Consider the following 25,052-nt stretch of genomic DNA (forward strand, 5'->3'; position numbering starts at 1 on the left):
TGCACTTATGTCCATCGCAACAACTGCATTTGTCACAGGATCCAAATTCAGGCGCTTGGTAACCGGTAGGCATTTGTGATAGTTCCAGGGTGATGTGATCACCACTGACAGTCGCAGCTGGCTTCCAACAAGCAAAGCCAATGATTTGGTTAATGTCTCTGAGATTCACTTAACATTTGCAGTGATTTGCTTAACAACCGTGGCAAAAAATAATAATCATAAAATCAGGGGTCGCTTAACAATAATCATCATACAGTCTTGCGGACGGCAAACTAGGTCCCTCCGAACTAACACCTGCCGTTTCCTTTCCTATTCATGGGTCATGATAAATCTGCTTCCTGTTCTCAACAGTGGCCATGAGCGAAATTTGTGTATCGGTGGTGGGTGTTTGTGTTTGATGAGCCAAAGAAGTGAGGGGGGGGTGTGTCAAGTTATTTTGCAAAGCACCTGAAGGAAACTAACAACTGATGGAAACTAACCAAGGTTTCTCTGCTTGAGCAGAGGGTTGAATTGAAAGACCTCCAAGGTCCCTTCTAAAATCAGTTATAACTGAACTGGATGTGTCGAAATCTGTCATTGAAAATTGGAGGAGGATACTGTGACTTTCAGGGAAGCGCTGTGGTTTGACTAGATAAAGAACGGGAAAGCTTTGTTTGGAATTGGGCAGAGCAGTGAGACAAATTGAGAAAAAGATCAGTCCGCTCGGTACTTTAGAAAACATAGATTACCAAAGATGGGAACCGATGACCAGCAGAAGAGATTAAAACCAGCAGACAGTTTTTGACAATATGAGAGATTAGGATTTGTTTCCTGCTAAGGCCAAAGAACGAAACGTTTGTACTGGATGATCCTTAATTCAAAGAAGTCATTGGAGAAACCCTGCCCTTGCGTTCGAATTTCTCTGGCGTTGCACAACAAAGTTGATATCTGCTGTAAAAGAAAATTTTACAATAAGAAAGGAATAAATCTGCTCTTTAAAAATGTAAACTTGGAAACGGTGAGTTGACTGCAAGCGAAAGGTTTTACCCTAGCGAGAAAAATTGGTTATTCTCAAAGATCTAAAGGCAGGTTTGGCCCAAGATCATCCAGCTGGATTTCATGGCTAAAGTGGAACTAGAACTCACTGTCTCCCAGTGATTGACCCAAGGCCACCAAGCTGGATTTCATGGCTAAGGCAGGACTACAACTCCCAGTCTCCTGAGTTCTAGCCTGGTACCTTAATTGCTAGACCAATTGTTCAACCTGTTGGGTTTTAATGTTGTGAATCACTTTAAGGACTCTACATTTAGGAGTGCTAAAATTAGTTGGTAGTCATCAGCTTTTCAGTTTTCTTTTCCAGTTGAATACATCTATATTGGCATTATCTTTCTTTTGAGAAAAGTGTGGTAAGGATAGAATAATAAGAATAAGAATAGAATAGAATAGCAAGAAGGATAGAATATAGAATAGAATAGCAATAGAATAAGAATAGAATAGAAATAAGAATAGAATAAAATAAGAATAGAAATAAGAATAAAATAGAATAGAATAGCAATAAGGATAGAAGAATGGAATAGAAATAAGAATACAATACAATAGAATAGGAATCGAAATAGAAATAAGAAAGGAAAATAATAGATATAAGGATAGAATAGAACAGAATAGAATAACAGTAGAGTAGAACAGAATAGAATAGAACAGAACAGAATTCTTAATTGTCCAAATGTGATTGTACAAACAAGAAATTTATCTCTGGTGCAGAAGCTTGCAGTGTACATATAAACAGCAAGTAAGTCATAGGTCATAATCATAGTTACAATCATTAATCAACTAGGTAACATTTCACTGAGACTGCCATCCATGGCGTCATCTTTAATGTATCGAAAGTAGAACGTTACATGGGAGGAGAGGGGATGAGGGGAAGTGATATTATCACTTGCAGTTGTTAGAAAACAGTTGGCATCCTACACTTCTCTCCATCCCAGCAGTTTTTCGACATCCTACGTGGCACTGCAATCTTCCCCAGCAGTAGGTACTTTCATGAACCTTACTAAACATTTGCCGCCACCTCCCTTTCCAAATGTCTGTGGCACTGTTGTTGCCTCTTAAAAGCCCTTTTTAATTCGCCACCAGGTTGCAAAACTGTAAATCAAGAACGTGAAAGCCACAGACAAGAGATGGCTAATGCGTCGCCGGGCAAATTTGTCTTCTTGGAAGGGAATGAAAACTTCCCGACAGATCTGTTTACAGATGCAATTACAGCTTCTCCGTGTTTAACAAAAAAAAAAAAAAAAAATCTGCATGAATCGATGGCTGGAGTCAAAGTGTGATGACCCAGGGTGGGATACAAAACAAACACAGTCACAGAAAACAGGTGAAGCCCCTTTTATTCCTTCAATTTGCTTCCAAGCTCCGAATATCTTTGACAGAAGACAAAAAACTCCCACACAAACAGTTACACGAAGAAGGGAAAAAGCAACACAAGCCAGGCAAGAAAAGGGCTGGAGGATGTCCATAGATAACACACACTGGGAAGGGCGCCAAACTCAGACAGGAATAATAAACTAGAGATATTTCCATGCTTTGTTTCCAGCATTCGTCCATACACATGTCCGTCCTCTTATCCAGTTGTCACAGCTGCAGCCCATGAAGAGAATCAAGGCCCTCTCCTCCCGAGTAGACTACGTCTCTCCCTTATCCTCTCCTCCCTGGTGCCCTAGGATGGAGAGGGGATGGGCCTGGGTCCTCCTCTGACTGCTCAGCCAGCCTCTGCCCTTCCCCAGCCTCCTCCACAACCTCTGGAGCCACATTTCCACTCCCTGTCGGCTGTTCCTCCTCTCCCTCGGGGTCAGTCTCCAGCAGGGGCATGACAAAGAGATTTGAGCAAAAGCTAAAAAAGGAAAGAAAAAAACAATTGTAGTCTGGAAGTCATTTTTGATTTTCAAAGGGGAAAGCTGGATTTGTTTAGCCGTTGCATAATTCAAAGGCGTTTTTTTCAAGAGGCAACTGGACTTTCTGTTTTTTCTTTGAAGACATTTTGCTTGTCATCCAAGAAGCTTCTTCGGCTCTGCGAAGGTAAACGTCTTCAAAGAAAAAGCAGAAAATCCAGGTGCCTCTTGAAAAAGCCCCTTTGGGACAACCATGACCTGGAGGGCTGAGAATCTCCACAGACATTGCATAATTTACTTAACCATTGCAACGATTTGCTTAGCAACTGCGATGATTCCCTTAATGACGGTAGCGGATGATAAACGATGAGAAGATCAGGTCTGCTCATGTGGTGACTCGCTGAACAAGTGCATTGCTTAGCAACTGAAATTCTGATTGCGACCGCGGTTATAAATCGAGGATTACCAGTAGGTGGTATTTGTCATATGCCTAAATTCTTTTATATTAAATGTATTCCACCTTTATAATTTCAAGATCACGTGCCTAAATTCTTTTATATTAACTTTATTTCACCTTCATAATTTCAAGATCACATGCCTACATTCTTTTATATTAAATTTATTACACCTTTATAATTTCAAGATCACGTGCCTAAATTCTTTTATATTAACTTTATTCCACCTTCATAATTTCAAGATCACATGCCTAAATTCTTTTATATTAAATTTATTATACCTTGATGATTTCTAGGTCATGTGCCTAAATTCTTTTATATTAACTTTATTACGCCTTCATAATCTCTAGGTCATGTGCTTACATTTTTTAATATTAAATTTATTCTTTTATATTAAATTAATTACACCTTCATAAGTTCTAGGTCGCGTGCCTAAATTCTTATATATTAAATTTATCACACATTCATTGCTCATCTATCCCTCTTTCTGGTTGGGGTGGGGAGAGGAGAAGCCCCAGAATTAAAGATAAAAGCTTCTTAAAGGGCCCTTTCTATTTAATTAATAATTCTGGCTGCCATTGGTATAAGTACCAAGGAGCAGTACATTTGAATAGGCAGAAGCATTTATTTGATCTTAGGTGTGGGTTTGTTTGTAATGTGATTCCTTTGATGTTAGTGCATGATAAAAAGGGTTTGCTGAAAGCATTCCTCCTGTAATTGCAGCTGGAAAAGGCTGAGGATAACTGCCAGTATAGTTTGCAGAGATAACCAGGAGGCAGAATGGGTTTCATTCTTATTAGGGAATCATCAGACCTATGTAAGTAGATCTCATTGTGCTCTACTGGGAACTCATGGACCGTCGCACTGTAGATGCTTGGTGTTTCTCAAACTTGTGTCAGTTGCAAGAATTCAGGAGCCAGGACAGAATTCAAAAGCACTACAAGTTTTATTTCGTGCTACCTCCACATAAGAATCTGAACTAGTCACGGTCATGGCAAATTGCTGCCAGATAAGAGTCAACTGACTTCAAAGGGCTAGACTTACATCACTTACAGGAGCGTAGAAATTCCAAACTAATGGTGTGTTTGACCCTGCCCTCGGGCTCTGCTTGGACATCTCCTACACTTGGCCACTTTATGACTTGTGGATTTCAACTTCAGCAACATGCTGGTAGGGAATTCTGGGAGTTGAAACCCACAAGTCTTAAAGTTACTAAGTATAGGAGATGACCAGGCTGAGCCGGAGGGAGGGGTCAAACGCATCATCAGTCTCAAGTCCCTTCATGTCCACAAGAGAGCTAAGTCCAGCCCACCTTGGATTGCATTGACTCTTTATCTACTGCCAATTTGCTCTAACCATTAATAGTTTAGATTCTGAATGATGCGGTGGCCTAGAGGGCCTCGCAATCAGGACACTGTGAGTTCGATCCTCGGTAGAGGCTGATATTTCTCTCTCTGGGCACAATGAGAATATATCTGCTGAAAAAAAACTCTGCATTGGTGACAGGAAGGGCATCTGGCCAGTAAACACTCTGCTCCATTCAGTTGCCCAGACTCTACTCCACAATGGATAATTAGGGGTTATTTAAAAAAGATGATTAATAGTTCAGATTCTGGTAGTGAGCTTAAGCTTGCAATAAAAACCTTTATATTCATTCGAACTGCCTGGATTTCCTGAATTCCTCACACTTGATGCCAAAGGTCAGGCCCAAACAACCAGATCCAGACGTGAAAGGTTCAAGTTGACTATTTTATCGTGTTATACATGGAATACCAGAATCTCTCTAGAGTGCTTTCTTTCTTTTGGGAACAAAGAGATAGGATTCCGTGAAACTTAGCAGGATTCAGTCCTAGGTCTCTTGTTGCTGGTCAACTATTCCAGGCTAATTGCCCACTTGATCCCTCCTGCTTGCCCAGCTGGGAATTTCCCAGCACCAAGTTTGAGAGACACAGGTAAGCAGTGCATTGACTTTAGAAACTATCCAAGCACTGGTGCTCAAGGGTCCTGCAAGAGGAGCTATCAAGAATGTGTCAGAATGACATCTACCTCCTTTCTTAAGCTCTGTGAGAAAGGGAGAGATACGGAAGTTGCAACGTCCTGAGATCACTATTGGCAACTGTTCCAGCTGGTTTCTGACAAGCAAAATCATTGAGGGAAGCTGGATTTCCATTAACAACCTTGTGATTCCTTTAACAACTTCGGTGATTCGCTTAACAATAGAGTAGAATAAAATCCTTTATTGGCCAAGTGTGATTGGACACACAAGGAATTTGTCTTGGTGCAAATGTCCTCAGTGTGCATAAAAGAAAAGATACATTCATCAAGAGTCAAGAATCAGAAGGTACAAGACTTAATAATAGTCATAGGGAACAATAAGCAATCAAATCATTCTAGGAAACAGTCAATATGGTTCATAAGGATACAAGCGACAAAGTTACAGTCATACAGTTGCATGTGGGAGGGGATGGGTGATAAGGAGTGATGAGAAGAGAAGATTGTAGCAACAACAACAACAAAAGTCACAAATTCGGGCACACTCGCTTAGCAATTCCCTCGCTTAGCAATGGAAATTCTGACCTCAGTTGTGGTCAGAATAAGTCAAGGACTATTTGTACCATCTTTGAGGGCACATCTGTGAAGTCACACAAACTGAATGAATGCATTCTTTATTGGCCAAGTGTGACTAGACACACAAGGAACTTATCTTGGTGCATATGCTCTCAGTGTACATAAAAAGAAAAGATAAGTCACCTAGGAAAGCCAAGGGAAATCATCAAAACCATAAAAAAGCAAAAGTTAGAATATTTTGGACATGTGATGCGACACCTTGTTCTGACTCATGTCCTTTTCCAACAAATCAAACACAATCCAAAAGGAACAGAAGCCGTTTAATGCTTCTGCAAAATAATTAGCTGTGATAAGCACAAGCCTTGCCAAACTGTGCAAGACTTGCCAAAAGGTAACAGACAAGAAACAATTTGCAATACAAGAATCTTCAGATACAAACTCAGGATACTGGAACGTCCCCTGGAGTTTCAAAACGTCTTTGCCTTCTTTTGCAAAGAAGGTTTGTTTCACAGCTGCCTTTTATCTTCTTGAAGGAGGAGCCATTACCTTGCAGCCTTACTCCCGAGTCACCCATGCTGTTGTAGCTGCTCTTTCCTACGAGCAATCCTGCGCGCATGCACACTGGGCACAGGGTCCTCGGGAACTTCCTCATCGCTGCTGCCAGCCCCCACAATCTCTGAAGGCAGCAGTCCACTCCCTAATGGTCCTGGCCCCTCATCTGAGTCCTCGCTCTCCTCAGCCGTCCCACCTGCTGCCGGCTAACCACAACACACCTGGAAAAATATGGCATACTTCTCTTAATCCTCCAAGGAAAGATTGAAGAAGAAGAACATCGTGGCTTCAAAGTCTAAGGGGTCTCTGGTTTAGACAAAAATCAGTATTTTTTGTGTGCAGCTGTTGATAAAATTAGGATAAGAACAAGATGAAAAAGACAACAGACGAAGAAAAGGATATGGCACAAGAAGGGAAGAAGGAAGGAAGGAGGAGGATTCTGTAGGGATTCTCAGTCCTTCAGGTCATGGTTGTCCCAAAGGTGCTTTTTCAGGAGGCAACTGGACTGGCTTGTTTTTTCTTTGAAGATGTTTTGCTTCTTATCCAAGAAGCTCTTCAGCTCTGACCGCCTCTCCTTCAGCTCTGACTAGCTCTTCATCAGAGCTGAAGAAGCTTCTTGGATGAGGTGAAATGTCTTCAAAGAAAAAAAAAACAAGAAAGTCCAGTTGTCTCAGACCTGGAGGACTGAGATTCTCTGCAGAATCCTCTACCACGGGCGTCTCCAACCTTGGCAACTTTAAGACTTGTGGACTTCAACTCCCAGGAATTCTGGGAGTTGAAGTCCACAAGTCTTAAAGTTGCCAAGGTTGGAGACCTCTGCTCTACCAGGCCTAATCCCACCTCCATTTAAATCCCTTGGGTTTTGTTTCAATGGTTCAGTCTTCTGAATCTTGGAGGCCCAATCAACACCCAGAATGGTCCATCACTGAGTCCCTGTGACTTCAGGGAAACATATTCAAAGAAAAAAACAAAAACAAAGGCCAGTTGCCTAGTGAAAAAGCAGATTTGGGGCCGATAGGGAATGATGTACAACTCTGCAACTGTGTTATGCTGTCATTTCCTTTGTAGATCTTCTCTCTTGGCTTGTAATGGCTGGTTCCCAGACTGATAAAGAGTCAAGAGTTGATTTAATCAGATGGTTGCAAGCTTCTCTGTTATCACTATAGATATTCATCTCCTCACCAGATGCTAAGGAGACTGTTGAGAAGAACATCTAGATGCTGCTATCCTAATGTGTATAACCAAAAGGATTATGTATCCTAAAGGAAAGTCACACTGTGATTGAAATTCTCATAATCCCATTCCTTTCTTTTCAATAAATCCTGATTAAAGATGATTGTCCTTGAAAGTGTCACTTTCAGTTCAATAAGGCGATAAGGCTTGGCTTGCATTAGAGTCCCCAGCGTTTAAATAAGGGGATTGCTTTTGTCTTTTTCAGATGACATCTTAACTTTAGTTCTCTTTGACGTCATTGGCTTGTCTGGCTTGTGCGATGCTGCGTGGAAAAGCTTTTATTATTATTATTATTACTATTATTATTTCACCAACTATTCTTTCCAAGCATGAAAAGCCCCATTTCAAAGTTTCCAAGCTGAGAATGGAACTGTTTTTTCGACTTGCCAAGTTTCTAGAATGGCTGGCGAGGCAGCCATGAACAGTGTGGATAAGGTCAGGGGAGCTGCTTGGAATTTGAAATGCTTTGCACGCCACTCCATGAATGAAGAAGAGCTTTAAGCTTTTGCTGATTACTGATGAACTTATTAAAAATGCAGCACGAAAGGAAATGCATAAGATAAGGAGTTGGCAATAATCTATGCGTGAAGTGTGTTCAGAATCCTATCCTTTTGCACATTCCGGGGCATTTAGAAGTAGAATACCAGGGAATAACAGAATGTTAACAGAGTTGGAAGGGACCTTGGAGGTCTTCTAGTCCAACCCCTCCTCAGGCAGGAAACCCTATATTATTTAAGACAAATGGTTGTCCAATCTCTTCTTAAAAACCTCTGGTGTTGGAGCGTCCACAACTTCTGGAGGCAAGTTGTTCCACTGATTAATTGTTCTCACTGTCAGGAAATGTCTCCTTAGTTCTAAGTTGCTTCTCTCCTTGATTAGTTTCCACCCATTGCTTCTTGTCCTGCCCTCAGGTGCTTTGGAGAATAGCTTGACCCCCTCTTCTTTGTGGCAGCCCCTCAAATATTGGAAGACTGCTATTATGTCACACACACACACACACACACACCAGTCTTTCTCTTCATTAAACTAGACATACCCAATTCCAGCAACCATTCTTCATATGTTTCTTTCTGTTCTTTCTGCGCCAACTCAGGAAGGTCAAACTGCCCAAAGAGCTGCTGATTCAGTTCTACAGAAGAATTATTGAGTCTGTCATCTGCACCTCTATAACTGTCTGGTTTGGTTCTGCAACCCAACAGGACAGACAGAGACTTTTAGAGGATAATTAGGACTGCAGAAAAAACAATTACTACCCACCTGCCTTCAGTCGAGGACCTGTATCCTGCACGAGTCAAAAAGAGGGCTGTGAAAATATTTACATCCTGGACATAAACTGGTTCAACTCCTACCTTCATAACGACGCTATAGAGCACTGCACACCAGAACAGCTAGGTCAGTTTTTCCTGAACGCCATCACTCTGCTACACAAATAATTCCCTCAACATTGTTCAACTGTTACAAAGTCTCCACTACTATTACTATTAATCTTCTCATCACTCCTTATCGCCCATCCCCTCCCACTTGTGATTGTAGGATTGTAACTTTGTTGCTTGTATCCTTATGATTTATATTGACTGTTTCCTAGTATGATTTGATTTGATTGTTGATTGTATCCCATGACTATCATTAAGTATTGTACGTTATGATTCTTGATTCTTGACAAATGTATATTTTCTTTAAGTATACTGAGAGTATTTACACCAAGACGAATTCCTTGTGTGTCCAATCACACTTGGCCAATAAAGTAATTCTATAAAGTAATTCTATAAAGTATTCTATTCAGTCCCCTAATCTTCTTTGTTGCTCTTCTCTGCACTCTTCCCAAAAAACATCTTTTTTTACATCTTGGTGACCAAAACTCGATGCCGTATTCCAAGTGTGGCCTTATAACCAAGGCAGTATAAAGTGGCATTAACACTTCATGTGATCTTAATTCTATCCCTCTGTTTATGCAGCCTGGAACTGTGACTTAAGAGCACACCTGAGCCCAACATTTTTGTTGCTAAGTGAAAATATTGTCCCATTTTACGACATTTCTTGCCATTTTAAGCAAATCGCTGTATTTGTTTAAGTTAGTGATACAGTTGTGAAGTGAATCTGGCTTCCCTATTGACTTTGCTTGTCGTCAGAAGGTTGCAAAAAACTACAAGTCAGTTGCCCGGCGCCTGGATTTTTATCTCATGACCATGGGGATGCTGCAGTGGTCATCATTGTGAAAAGTGGTCATAAGTCACTTTTTTTCCAGTGCCCTTGTAACTTTGAATGGTCACTAAATGAGCTGTTGTAAGTCGAGGGTTATCTGTATTGTGGAGCAGATCTAGGAAAATCCACATCTTCTCCCCATTATGCTCCAAGTCAAACTCTTAGTTGTGGTCCTGCAGATTATGGGGACCTAAAATGGAAGATTTGGTAAACTAGGATTTCAATCCCTAAATTTATTAAGCGAAGGATTCGTTCCGTTCCGCTGTTTGTGTTCATCCTAGATTTTGAAAACCGAATTGGTGATGTTTTAACAGTGGGGAAAAAATGCCTGTGTTGATTTTTGAAAAGGCCCATTGTAATTATTTCAAATAAAGGACTTAGCCTTGCTAGGAACACCCACGAAAGGTCAAAGGCACTTCTCCTTTACAACATCTGTCAAAATAACATCTGGGATCTGTGTTCGTTTCCAGTTTTCTCGACAATTTAGTAATAGGTTAGTTCTCGCCTTACAGTAAGGTCCCTGGCGTGGTTTGATTTTTGGCTCCGGGTATTATACAAATTCAGCCTTTTGGGATGGCAAACCATCATTTACAGCTTAGCAGGGTGTGTGAACCAATCTAATGGTGGCAGGGGTGGGATTCCAATTTTTTTAACAACCGGTTCTGTGGGCGTGGCTTAGTTGGTGGGCGTGGCTTGGTGGTCATGTTATTGGTTGGGTGTGGCCAACTCAATATCACTCACATCAAGGCACGCATCTCCTCGCCTGGCCTCTCATGACTGTGGGGATGCTGCAACAATTGTAAGTGTGAAAAATGGTCATAAGTCACTTTTTTCAGTGCCATTGTAACTTTGAATGGTCCCTTCACGCAAGCAAAGTACCAGCAAAAGAAGGAAAGACAACTCCCGAGAAGTTCCTGAGACAGGAAGTCTAGTCCTGCCAAGAATGTAATAAGGGATAATGGAGAGGCAGTTTCTGTAAGCAACACCAGAATGTTTCCTCCCTTCCTTCCTGCCTTCCTTACAGGATTAAGCCTTCAACCGGAAAACTCACCGGGCACTTTCTCACAACAATCCCAGCAAACTCCCCGTGCCCCCTTACAGGATTAGCCAGTAATTTCTTCTAACAACCGGTGCTCCGAACTGCTCAGAATGTTAACAACCGGTTCTAGCGAATAGGTGTAAACTGGTAGAATCCCACCCCTGAATGGTGGGTGTAGAAAGTTAGCACCCACCCCTTTTCTAGAACCGTGTTGGCGAACCTATGGGATGCGTGCCGGAAGTGGCATTGATTGACTGGAAGAGCTCCATTGTGCATGAGCATGCATGCCGCTGCCCGACAGCTGATTGTCGGGTATCTGACACACATGTGGGAGGGCAAGGGGACGCTGGGGACCCGCAGTGTGAGGGGATTGTGCGTGCATGAGCAGAGATGTACGGTGCATGCAGGGGGATCACCCACATGCGCGCAGAGATGCACAGTATGAGGGGGTCACGCATGCATGCGCAGAGGGCGTGGGGCAGAGGGCAGCATGCATTGCCTTCTGGGTCCTGGCACACGATCGTGAACACATTCACAATTTTTGGCACGGGAGCCGAAAAAGGTTAGCCACCACTGTCGTAGAAGAATGACATATTCTAGAAATATTAAAAAGGCAGAATATTATATTTCCCTGGATGAGAAAAGGAGAAGCATGCTTTTAAAGACAAAGAACAGCTCCCGGCCCACAGCAGTTATTTGGTGCCCATTGAACAGGATTGGGCCAGCCTATCCACAAGGCAATGAGGACTTCAGCTCCAGGGTGATGGAATTAATACATGACCCTCAAGGACATAATAGGATTATCTATCAGCAGAACTCACCGACATGGCATAACCAAGCCCTTTCATTGCATCACTCAGCAAGGTTCGACCAAACTTATCTCAGACAACCTCAGCTGTGACCCTTGCATAGCCCCTTGGGAGTCTGACAACCAATAGAATATATTTCTTGCACAGGAACAGGAAGCTCAAGGGCAAAGCCCAAGAGAGGGTATACATATCTCTCACTCTCCACTCCATGTGGTCAGCTGCCCAGGACCTCAAACCCATGTAGTCCTGTCCTTCAGTGAACCATCTTTCCAATCAGCCTCCATGTTTCCAGTGTCTTTTCTCCCCATTTGGAACTGAACCAGATGGACATGTCTTCCAACAGTGGGTTATTATTTAAATATTGATTAAGCAAACCATGGCATCAAATCCGGAGGGAACCCAGTTGTACATCACTTATCCATGTCTTGCAAGTGGTGCTAAACCATTCTTCCCCAATTGGAGGTTACTCAAAACAGATAAAAGAGGCTTCCCCTAAACTTCTTCTACTCCCTCTTTGACTTGTGAAAAAATTATTGGTATTATAAAGCCAGGGATACACGTTCTATTTAATGGTAAGAAGTAGTTTGTGAACTTTTTACTGAATCCTTGAACATGGTCTGGTCTTGCTACGAAGCTAATGTTTTCAGACTTTGCGGAACCGAATCTTGTCATGTTGATGGATGATAAACAGTGAGCAAGTTATTTGCACCTTCCAGTGCATTAAATTGAATAATTAGCTGATATCAAAGTAAAAGATTTTGCTTGTCTTCTTGCTGCTTAAAATGTCTCTTGGCATATTTATCTCTGGACCTCTAGAAATGCCACTGTTAGAAGGATAGATCCCCAACCAGACCTGCGTATGAACGAACACTGGAAACAAAGTGGAAATATCTCTAGTTTATTATTCCTCTCTGAGTTTGACATCATTCCCAGTGTGTGTTATCTGTGGACATCCTCAAGCCCTTTTTTTGCCTGGTTTTGTGTTGCTTTTTCCCTTCTTCTTGTAACTGTTTGGGAGTTTTTGGGGTTCCGTCAAGAATATTCAGAGCTTGGAAGCAAAGTGAAGGAATAAAAGGGGCTTCACCTGTTTTCTGTGACTGTGTTTGTTTTGTATCCCACCCTGGGTCATCACACCATCTTTCCCAGCATCAGTCCTCTCTTCTCAGCATCAGTCCTCTCTTCTCATGAGATGGCCAAAGTATTTGAGCTTCAACTTCAGGATCTTTCTTTCAAAGGAACCGTCAGGGTTGATTTCTTTTAGGATCGACTGATTGGATCTCCTTGCAAATCCAAAGGGACTCTTTAAGTCTTCTTCAACGCCACATTTCCGAAGCTTGACCAGAGCAGGAAACCAGAATTAGGGAAGCTCATACCACTTTCATTATAAAGTTACAATCATAGGATCTTGCACGTCCGAATATACTTTCCCCTGTCTTCCCCTTTGCCTTCATGAAAACTAGGGAGGGTCGTGTCTAAGAAGTTGCCCCAGATTACATTACTGGCTCAGGCTCGTGTTTCTTTTATCTGTCATTTGTCTTGGTTGCTGCCCTTCCTCCTGTTCCTCAAGGTTATTCCTTCTTCCCATTACAGTACTTGGGCTAAGAGCTCAGGAAGGTGAGTTCTTGGGATATGGAGCCAAGCTTAGCTTCATGCTAAGCAATGCGTTATTTAACTTCAGTGCTAAATAGCATGTTGCACCTAGTAAGGGCATCCACCAAGAACGGCTCCCTTCTGATCCACCTTCCTCTTACTTTACACTGAAGTGTAAAGTATCCTTAGCAGACCCTTTCTTTATACTATTCAGTGCAAGCATAATATCAATATCAATAGACTTATATACTGTTCCATAGTGCTTTACAGCAGGGGTTTCCAACCTTGGCAACTTTAAGCCTGGCGGACTTCAACTCCCAGAAAGCTGGTTGGGGAATTCTGGGAGTTGAAGTCCTCCAGGCTTAAAGTTGTCAAGTTTGGAGACCCCTGCTTTACAGCACCTGAGCAGTTTACTGTGATGACCCAGGGTGGGATACAAAACAAACACAGTCACAAAAAAACAGGTGGAAGCCCCTTTTATTCTTTCACTTTGCTTCCAAGCTTCAAATATCCTTGACTGGAGACAAAAAAAAAAAAACCTGCCACACAAGCAGTTACAAGGAGGAGGAAATGCCATTTAAATTATAAAGAGTAAAAAACACACAAACCAGGCAAGATAAGGGCTTGAAGACGTCCACAGACATCAGAACACACACTGGGAAGGACGCTAAACTCAGAGAGGAACAATAAACCAGAGATATTTCCATGCTTTGTTTCCAGCACTCGCCTGTACGCATGTCTGTCCTCTTATCCAATTGTCACAGCTGCAGCCCACGAAGAGGATCAAGGCCCTCTCCTCCCCAGTAGACCACGTCTCTCCCTTATCCTCTACTCCCTGCGTACCCTAGAATGGAGAGGGGATCGCCCTGAGTCCTCCTCTGACTACCCAGCCAGCCTCTGCCCTTCCCCAGCCTCCTCCACAACCTCCGGAGCCAGACTTTCACTCCCTGTCAACCGTTCCTCCTCTCCCTCAGAGTCAGTCTTCACCAGGGGCATGACATTTACAGAGTCAGCCTCTTGCCCCCAACAACCTGAGTCCTCATTTTACTGACTTCTGAAGGATGGAAGGCTGAGTCAACTTTGATCCAGTCAGGATTGAACTTCTGGTTGTGAGCAGAGTTAGCCTGCAATACTGCATTCTGACCACCAGGGCTCACCTATTTCAGATAAAGTCTTCCTGTAAACCGAATGCTACATTTAGGTGACCCTGTTCTGTAGCCCTACATATATAGTGAGGAAACCTTTGCTCCATCATTGGGGATTCTTGAGCTTAGATCTGATTGTTGTTTTTTTGGAGATGTTCTGTGTCTCGACTGCCTTTGTATACCAAACACTAAGCCAGATTTTGACACCTCCTGATCTATTCTAGTGGAGATTTCCTCCCTGACTTAGGATAACCAGCTTCAGATCGACACCGTACAGATTGTTCAGCTCAGCTCCAGGGATTTCTGTGCACAATTTGATTAGCGCGACGGCTGAAATATAACGTACTCGAGCCGAAGATGATTTGCCAGAGTCAAGAAAGATAAGACGTGGGCCCTGAAAGGGAGTATAGTGTGCGCTCCTGCGCATTGTCACTTCATCTCAGCATCAGGGGCATCTAAGGGGATGGGACGGGTTATCTCTTAAGAGGCAGCTGGAAGGAAATGTGGCGAAGAACACAAAAGCTGCTTGGGGATTGTGCTCATGCCGGCGCGTGGTGGCTCCGTTAATTCCTTAAGCCAGCTTGTGGCGGTTGGTCTACTTGGTGGGCTGTTTCGGAACTGGCAGCTACTTCTCCCAAGCACAACAGGAGCTCCTAACTGTTCAAGTACAATTTCATTATTCCTTAGTTCATAAGCTGAGTGTGTGTGACACCTTGCTAATAGCACGAGATAAGAATATTCACTTCTAAGCTTGATAATTTGAGCTACCTCTGAGAGTTGGCATTTGCTGCCTTTTGAAGTAATTACTGTTATCTCATAATGGGGCTGATTACTTAATAAAAATAAGAGTCCCACATAAAATGAGGCAGTGATGCATAGCTTATGCAGTTATCCCAGGCTTCTTTTAAAACAAACTGTGTTCTTGCAGGATTGGAACTGCCTTAAGGTCTATGTTTGAGAGATCCAAAGTCAGTTGATATTGTTGTGGTCCACCAGCAGCCTGTGGAGACGGCAGCAGAGTCGGACAGTGGGGAGGAACATGGACCAGTCCGGGAGTCTGGGGAGGACTCGGACGAGATTCCTGCATCCGATGCAGAGATGAGGCCAGGGCCATCTGGGAGTGGGGTGCTGACTCCGGAGCCTCCAGAATCTGGCAGCTGCGAGGCAGAGGAGAAAAGGGAGCCTGTTCCCAGTGCGTGCATGCGCAGAGCTGCCAGAAGGCAAGAACAGTTAAGACAAAAGGGGTGACTTGGGAGTAAGGCTGAGAGGTGATTGGACCTCCCATAAGACATAAAAGAGGAGCAAAGGGACAGGAGCCTTTGCAGGAAGCAACTTTGTTCATACTGATTGGTTTGAAACCTGAAGCACTGTGTTGAATTTGTGTTCCATTTGGCCTTGTATAACTAATGGGAAATTTAGTCGTTGGCAGCATTTCAAGGAAGATAAAGGTGCGTGCTTATCAGATTTATCCTGAAGGACTTTGGCAGACTTCCATGGGACGATTTACAAAGTGTTGGAGACTCATTACAGGCTGTAAAATGACTAAAATTCACAGCCGGTAAAATAAAGAAAAAAAGGGTTCTGGGACTAACCTCTGTTTGTTACTGTTTCAACAAGCCTTGGTCAGAACAGACTGAGAAGCACATTCCCGCTATGTGGTAAAACATGTTTTGTGATGTGTTTCAAAGTTATTTAAGATGTCACTTTGAAATCTGCTGGAATAGAACTGTGGACTGCAGTATTGATTCCAGAAAAACACTTTGGAGCATAAACATAGCACTTATCTATGACTCTTTAAAAAAACAGCCTCATCTTTTCTCACTGCTCACTATCCCAGAAGAAGAAACGGCTGCGTTAAAGAGTTGCCTGCTAAGTTCGGCTGCCGACCATAATTGAACCTGGAATAAGGGTTGTAAGCCATGGTAGTCTGTTGTGGTTTGCCGACAGCAGGTGCAGATGGCTGAGGTCTCGGAGAGTGAGGACTCAGGTGAGGGGCCTGCGTGTGATGCAGGGACGGGGCCAGGACCATCAGGGAGTGGAATGCTGCCTTTGGAGATTGTGGAGGCTGGCAGCAGCGATGAAGAGGCCCCCGAGGAGCCTGTGCTGCAGCAGCACGGATGATTCGGGAGTTAGGCTGCAAGGTAATGGCCCCTCCTTGAGGAGATAAAAGCCAGCTGAGAAACCAGAGTTCTTTGCAGAAGGCAAAGAAGTTTTACACCCGAGTCTGGTGGACGTTAGGAATATCTGAGTTGGTGTTTGGTGACTCTTTAGTTTGAATTATTGCTTAGTAACTTTATTTGGTGTTCTTGGCAGCCTTGCAAAAGCTTGGCAAGGCTCTTTCTTATCGGAGCTAGTTGGTTTGAAGCAGCCTTTTACCCGCAAAGGAACGGGATTCATAAAGAAACATTAAAAGGTTGTGCTGTTACCTTTGTCTCGTGCTTGCTTCCTCAGAACCAGGTTTGGGTCAGAACATAGTCATGGGATTGTCCCCAAGTTACAACGGCACTGAAAAAAAAAAGACTTATGACCATTTTTCACACGATCATTGCAGCATCCCCAAGGTCACGTGATTTACATTCTGATGCTTGACCATTGGCTCACATTTACGACAGTTGCAATGTCCTGGGGTCACGTGTCCCTATTTTGCGACCTTCTGGCAAGCAAAGTCAACAGAGAAACCAGGTTCACTTAACGACTGTGCTAATAACTCAACGACTGCAGTGATTCAGTTAGCGAATGTGTCGAGGAAGGTCGTAACATGGGGCAACACTCACTTAACGAATGTCTCTCTTAGCAACATACATTTTGGGCTGAGTCGCTGTCGTGATGTCTGCATTGCCCCCTTTTTGCGTTCGCTTCCATTTCAATATTTTATAAGTCCGAGAAGGTTTTGTTTATTCCTGCAGCTATGTAGCAAGAAATATATAAGCACTGGGATGCAGGCAGCTTTTGCGGTTGTCATGGCACCTGGTCTACATGATGTCATACTTAAGAGGAACTTGACTTCCACATTCCCAAGCTTCGAGAAAGCTGCTTCTCTGCTTAGTTTTCTGGAAAGGCCTTTGATGGCAAAAAAAATGAAGCAAATGAACTGAAATTGACTAACATAAGCCATTATCCCCAAGCATAAGAGCAATGGAGGAAGGAGATCGTGGGGAGGCTTGTATACTATGCAGTGGTGGGATTCAAATGTTTTTACTACCAGTTCTGTGGATGTGGCTTGGTGAGCGTGGCAGGGGAAGGTTACTGCCAAATCCCCATTCCCTCCCCACTCCACTAACCTGCTTTCCAGCTCCGTTCTCCTGTGCAGGGCAACCAGAGAAAACCCAGCCGATCATCTGGGACTCAATGGGAGGCAGAGAAGAGATGGGGTTGGTGGGGCCAGTCAGAGGTGGGATTTGCCGGTTCTCCAAACTACTCAAAATTTCTGCTACCGGTTCTCCAGAACTGGTCGGAACCTGCTGAATATCCACCTCTGATAAGAGCAGACAAAATGTTGAAGCCCCAGAAGACCCAAGTAGATTAAACTAGGCAGAGGGCTCAGCTGAGTCTGGAATGGAAACAGCTCCCCCAAATGTTTTACTTTTCCTTGTGTGAACCGTCTTTCCATCTCGCTGAACCTGTCATTGCCAGAAGCTGATGATCTCATGACTATTTTCTAGGCTTTTCCCATCGCTCAGCTCTGGTGGGTCAACTCAGCCATGGCAAGGTTGGAAATTAAGTAGTAGTTGAGACTCTAGAAAAAGTACAAAGAAGAACAACCAGGAGGATTAGGGGACTGGAGGCTAAAACATATGAAGAATGGTTGCAGGAACTGGGCCTGGTTAGTCTAGGGAAGAGAAGGACCAGGGGAGACAGGAGAGCGGTTTTCCAATATTTGAGGGGCTGCCCCAGAGAGGAGAAAGGGGTCAAGCTATTCTCCAAGGCACCCAAAGGCCAGATAAGGAACAACGGATAGAAACTGATCAAGGAAGAGATTCAACCTGGAAACAAGGATAAATTTTCTGACACTGAGAACAATCAACCCAATGGAACAGAAGTTGCCCTCGGAAGTTGTGGGAGCACCATCAGTTGAGACTTTCAAGAAGAGACTGGACTGCCATTTGTCAGAAATGGTGTAGGGTCTCTCGCTTGAGCGGGGGCTGGACTAGATGACCTACAAGGTCCCTTCCAACTCTGATTATCTGTTATTTGAGTCAAGCCAATGACTCCTGCATTGAAATTGGCGGGACTAACTAGCAAATAAATCCCGGTTCTTCCCAAGGGCCCTAGATCAGAGCTACCCAACCTGGGCAGTTTTAAGACCTGGGGACTTCAACTCCCACAATCCTCCAGCCAGCATGAATTCTGGGAGTTGGAGTCCACTGGTCTTTTATCATTACCTTTTATTGTCAGAGTACAACATGTGTACAATGAGCTTTTAAAGTTGCCACAGTTGGACACCCCTGCCCTAGGGGTCAGTGTGACACCCTCCCCATGCACCTAAATTTCCTTGGATCCCTACCGGTTTTGTTCCTTTGATGGGTGCGAAATACATTGCAGGAAGTCCTTGACTTAACAAAGGTATAGTGGCTGTTGGAAATTACAACAGAACTGAAAGAAGTGACTTATGACCATTTTTCACACTTAACGACGTTTGCAGAATAACCATGGTCACATGATCAACATTCGGATGCTTGGCAACAGGTTCCTATTTACGACGGTTGCAGTGTCCCGGGGTCACACGATTCCCCTTTTGCGACCTTCTGATAAGCGAAATGTCAACTCATCAAACATTCCCATGCCTGTTTCAGTTGTTGCCATAAAAAAAGAGGGTGAAAGTACATTCCAACTCTTATTGTTCTGACCCAAACCTTGTTCCAAGGAAACGAACACCAAACAGAGGTAAAAGCAAAACCTTTTAATGCTTCTCTGCGAATTCTGTTCATTCACGGTTAAAAGGCTGTTTCAAACTAATTGTATCTGATAAGAACGAGCCTTGCCAAGGTTGTGTAAGGCTGCCAAGAGCACTAGATAAAGGTGCCGAGAAATATTCCAAACACAAAGTCTTCAAACACAAACCAAGATAGTCCGAATTTCCACAAGGCTTGAAGTGCAAGAACTTCTTTGCTTCCTGCAAAGAACTCCGGTTTCTCAGCTGGCTTTTATCTCTGAAGGGAGGGGCCATTACCTTGCAGCCTTACTCCCAAGTCTCCTGTGCTGCTGCAGCTGCTCTTTCCTATGAGCAGCCCTGAGCGCACGCACACTTAGCACAGGCTCCTCGGGGGCCTCTTCATCGCTGCTGCCAGCCTCCACAATCTCCAAAGGCAGCATTCCACTCCCTGATGGTCCTGGCCGCATCCCTGCATCCCACGCAGGCCCCTCATCTGAGTCTTCACTCTCCGAGACCTCGGCCGTCCACACCTGCTGCCAGCGAACCACAACACTTATCTTTAAAAGATTGTAACTAAACTACCAGAGCTTTTGCCCGGGAATATATTTAATTGGAGAATGTGAATGATGACACCCAGCCTGTGAATGTGCTCAATTGGAGAATCTGATTTATGACACACCCGGGGGGAGGGGGGAAACAGGGTCACAGGTGACTGTGAATTATGTATGCCAGAGTTGGCTTCATACAGGGCAGTGCCTTAATGAATCCTTTAAAGTTTATTGAAAGTTGGCTCTAGAATCATGATTTAATTAGGGCGATTGCTGGCATCCTGACACGAAGTCAACTTAACAATGGCAATGATTCACTGAACAGTCATATCCTGTTCTTCACCTGTCCCTGTGTGGCCTCTGAGAATAGAATGGAATGGAATGGAATAGAATAGAATAGAATAGAATAGAATAGAATAGAATAGAATGAATGGAATGGAAGAATGGAAGAATGGAAGAATAGAATAGAATAGAATAGAATAGAATAGAATAGAATAGAATAGAATAGAATAGAATAGAATAGAATTCTTTATTGGCCAAGTGTGATTGAACACACAAGGAATTTGTCTTGGTGCAAATGCTCTCAGTGTACATAAAAAGGAAAGATACATTCGTCTAGAGTCAAGGACCATCAGGTACAACACTGAATAATAGTCATAGGGTACAATAAGCAATGAAATCATACTAGGAAACAGTCAATATAAATCATAAGGATACAAGCGACAAAGTTACAGTCATACCGTCACAAGTGGGAGTGGATGGGTGATAAGGAGTGATGATAAGATTAATAGTAATAGTAGTGCAGACTTTGTAAATAGTTGGAAAGTGTTGAGGGGATTATTTGTTTAGCAGAGGGATGGCGTTTGCGAAAAAACTGTCCTTGTGTTGTTCTGGTGTGCAGTGCTCTATAGCTCTGTGGATTGCTTTTATTTCCCCACCCACCCCAATTTATGTATGTGTGCCTGTGCCTGCCTACGCAAACATACATGTGTTGGTCCTATTGCTTCAGTCCTACACAACAGTCCCGGTTGCTCATGGGCCTTCCTCCCTTACCTTGAGAACATTAATTTCCTACCCTGGTTTTAAGCTCATGCGGGAATGTCGCAAATGGAGTGAGGCTTCTGTAAAATTATTAGATTCAACCCAACAGCATTTGGTGAAGCTGTTTTTGTCATTCTCATGTCGTAGCTTCGATCTCAGATGCCAAAGACATCTGGTGGCATCTGGATAGCAAAACACGGCGCTGCAACTTTCTTTCTCTCTCTCTCTCTCTCATTTGGTTGCTCAGCAGGTAATGGGACGAGAACTGGATGATTGCTTCAGCTAAAAAGATGTTTTAATCTTTGTCAAAATCTTGATGATGAACTCTTCCAGATCCCCAAAGCAAAGCGGTGGTTATTTATAGGGCTCTAGGCAGCTTATTAGAAAAGCAGCACAGCCCTTTGCAAAATAATTGGGGGGGAGAAGTCCATTGGCAAACAAACATTGCCAGATGTTGCTGTCAGAGGGAATCAGTTGTCAAGCAGCTGGATCGTGATCACGTGATGTCAGGGACACTGTGATGGAGGAGGAGGAGGAGGAGGAAGAGAAGGAGAAGGAAGAGAAGGAGGAGGAGGAGGAGGAAGAAGAAGGAGAAGGAGGGAGGAGGAGGAGGAAGAAGAGAAGGAGAAGGAAGAGAGGAGGAGGAGAAGAAGGAGAAGGAAGAGAAGGAAGAGAAGGAGGAGGAGGGGAGGAGGAAGAAGAGAAGGAGAAGGAGGAGGAGGGGGAGGAGGAAGAGAAGGAAGAGAAGGAGAAGGAGGAGGAGGGGAGGAGGAAGAAGAGAAGGAGAAGGAAGAGGAGGAGGAGGAGAAGGAGAAGGAAGAGAAGAAAGAGGAGAAGGAGGAGGAGGGGAGGAGGAAGAAGAGAAGGAGAAGGAAGAGAAGGAGGAGGAGGAGAAGAGAAGGAAGAGAAGGAAGAGAAGGAGGAGGAGGAGGAGGAAGAGAAGGAAGAGAAGGAGAAGGAGGAGGAGGAGGAGGAAGAAGAGAAGGAGAAGGAAGAGAAGGAGGAGGAGGAGAAGGAGAAGGAAGAGAAGGAGGAGGGGGAGAAGGAGAAGGAAGAGGAGGAGGAGGAAGAGAAGGAAGAGAAGGAGAAGGAGGAGGAGGGGAGGAGAAGGAGGAAAAGGAGGAGGGGAGAAGGAGAAGGAAGAGAACTAGGAGGAGGAGGAGGAGAAGGAGGAGAAGGAGGAGGAAGAGAAGGAGGAGAAGGAGGGGAGGAGAAGAAGGAGAAGGAGGAGAAGGAGGAGGGAGAAGGAGAAGGAAGAGAACTAGGAGGAGGAGGAAGAGGAGGAGAAGGAGGAGAAGGAGGAGGAAGAGAAGGAGGAGAAGGAGGGGAGGAGAAGAAGGAGAAGGAGGAGAAGGAGGAGGGGAGAAGGAGAAGGAAGAGAACTAGGAGGAGGAGGAAGAGGAGGAGGGGAGAAGGAGAAGGAGGAGGAGGAGGAAGAGGAGAAGGAGGACGAGAGGGAGGAGAAGGAGGAGGGGAGAAGGAGAAGGAGAAGGAAGAGAAGGAGGAGGGGAGAAGGAGAAGGAAGAGAAGGAGGAGGAGGAAGAGGAAGAGAAGGAAGAGAAGGAGAAGAAGGAGGAGAAGGAGGAGGGGAGAAGGAGAAGGAGAAGGAAGAGGAGGAGGAAGAGGAAGAGAAGGAAGAGGAGGAGGGGAGGAGAGGAGGAGAAGGAGAAGGAGAAGGAGGAAGAGGAAGAGAAGGAAGAGAAGGAGGAGGAGGGGAGGAGAAGAAGGAGAGGAGGAGAAGGTGGAGGGGGAGAAGGAGAAGGAAGAGAAGGAGGAGGAGGAAGAGGAAGAGGAGAAGGGAGGGGAGGGGAGGAGAAGGAGAAGGAGGAGGAGAGGAAGAAGGAGAAGGAGAAGTATTTGTGGCTGCTAAATGAATCACTGTGGTTGTTAAGTGAAGTACAAGGTCATTAAGTGAATCTGTCTTCTTCTCTCATTGACTTTGCTAGTTAGAAGTTGCTTGGGAAAGTGATCAGACGATCCCGGCATAACGGCAACCATCGTAAATATATAAGAAATGCCAAGGGTGTTTTTGGAAGGAATTCCAGTGATGTTGCTAGTTCCAAAAGGTTGAAAAAAAAAAATCTGTTTTTTCCCCCCAAGCCCCTTCAAAGCTGAAACTCCACGGCTCTTTTGGAATCGAAAGTAATGGTGATTTTTTTTTAAAAAAAAAAAAAATTCCTTTCTTTTCAAGGTCGCTTGACCGAAAGTCTCAGAGGCCACTTTTAGGAAAGTCTCGGACGCTTCCAAGTATCCCCCAGTCTCCGGTCATCAGTCGAGTTCCACTTTTGGACTCCAAACTGTACAGAAACGAGATGCCGGAGCAGAAACACGTTCGGAATCACTCCGCCCCCGATTGTCAGAAAGGATGCACAGTGCCCTCTACTGGTGAGTCTGAGCCATTTATTCCTGTAATTCAGTGCATGTGTACTTTATTTTATTTATTTTTTATTGTTTATTCATTAGAAAATTTATATTGCCGCCTATTCGCACATGGTGACACAAGGTGGCTTACAGGGAATATAAAAACATAATGTGTAAAAAATAAAACTAATCAAATAATAATAATATAATATAGAATAGGAATAGGAATAGAATAGAATTCTTTATTGGCCAAGTGTGATTGGACACACAAGGAATTTGTCTTGGTGCAAATGCTCTCAGTGTACATAAAAAGAAAAGATACATTCGTCAAGAGTCAAGAATCATAAGGTACAACACTTAATGATAGTCATAGGGTACAATAGAATAGGAAGAGGAATAGAATAGAATAGATATTAGAATGAATAGAATAGAATAGAATAGAATAGAATAGAATAGAATAGATATTAGAATGAATGGAATGGAATGGAATGGAATGGAATGGAATAGAATAGAATAGAATAGAATAGAATAGAATAGAACAGGACAGACAGAGTTGGAAGGGACCTTGGAGGTCTTCTAGTCCAACCGCCTGCTTAGGCAGAAAACCCTATACCATTTCAGACAATTTGTTGTCCAATCTCTTCTTAAAAACTTCCAGTGTTGGAGCATTTACAACCTCTGGGGGCAAATTGTTCCACTGATTAATTGTTCTCACTGTCAGGAAATTTCTCCTTAGTTCTAGGTTGCTTCTCTCCTTGGTTAGTTTCCACCCGTTGCTTCTTGTCCTGGCTTCAGGTGCTTTGGAGAATAGCTTGACTCCCTCTTCTTTGGGGCAGCCCCTCAGATATTGGAAGACTGCTATCATGTCACCCCTGGTCCTTCTTATATAATAGCCCCCCACCCCTCAACCTGGCGACAACACATCGCACAAGCCATTGCTTTGGGATTCAAGACCGCCTCTGCATATCTTTTCTCTTCTATTGATATACAATAAATTCCTATTGAAACCCCTGGCATCTGAAAAAGTTGCTCCAGAAAAAAAAAAAAAACAACCCTTGATGAATACAGATAGTCCTCGAGTTGCAATGGTTCGTTTAGTGACTGTTCAAAGTTACTGGGGCACTGAAAAAAAATGACAACTGAAAAAAATTCAACAACTGCCGGCCGTTCACTTAGCCCCTGGGGCAAGAAAGGTTGTAAAATGTGGCAAAAGTCACTTAACAACGGTCTCGCTTAGCAACAGAAATTTTGGGCTCAATTGTGGAGAGAAGTGGAGGTCCGCCTGTAATTTGTTCTGCCTTTGGTTCAAAAATTTGTACATATCTGTAGTTGCTCAACATTTGTTCAGATGCTTCGAGCCTGGCAGGAGATTTGGACGTAGGTTTGCAGAAAAATGTTGACCATCAATCACCATCATCTTTTAAAGACCCCATAATCCCTTGCGGGGCGGAGTCTGGGCAACTGAATGGAGCTAGCAGAGTGTTTACTGGTCAGATGCCCTTCCTGTCACCAGTGTGGAGTTTTGTTCAGCAGATACATTTTCATTGTGCAGAGAGAGAGAGAAATATCTGCCTCTACCTAGGATCGAACTCCTAGCCTCCTGATTGTGAGGCGAGAGCTCCACCTCTAGGCCCCCACACCACTCCATGTGCAGAAATATGTTGATAGCTTCTGAAATTAAAACAGTGATGACCACAGCTTTTGCCACGATGACTTTTTCTCAGGCATAGACACGATCCCAGCTCTGTTTGCTTTAAAACCGTCCAGCC

At 43.8% G+C, this 25,052-nt stretch overlaps 1 protein-coding gene across 1 annotated transcript in view; it reads left to right on the forward strand.

The window, feature by feature from the left end:
- The window catches only part of LOC113420704 (ankyrin repeat and fibronectin type-III domain-containing protein 1-like), a 261,890-nt gene that overhangs the window by 15,861 nt on the left and 220,977 nt on the right, over positions 1-25,052 (forward strand). Inside the window, exon 2 of the mRNA XM_087942340.1 lies at positions 23,114-23,307. Coding sequence (XP_087798466.1) covers positions 23,114-23,307 — 194 coding nt within the window. The remainder of the gene's footprint in view (positions 1-23,113; positions 23,308-25,052) is intronic.

Source organism: Notechis scutatus, chromosome 12 (genome assembly GCF_049901735.1).
Source record: "Notechis scutatus isolate UNSWTSFEM ecotype Mainland chromosome 12, rNotScu1.2, whole genome shotgun sequence".
Lineage (NCBI taxonomy): Eukaryota > Metazoa > Chordata > Lepidosauria > Squamata > Elapidae > Notechis > Notechis scutatus.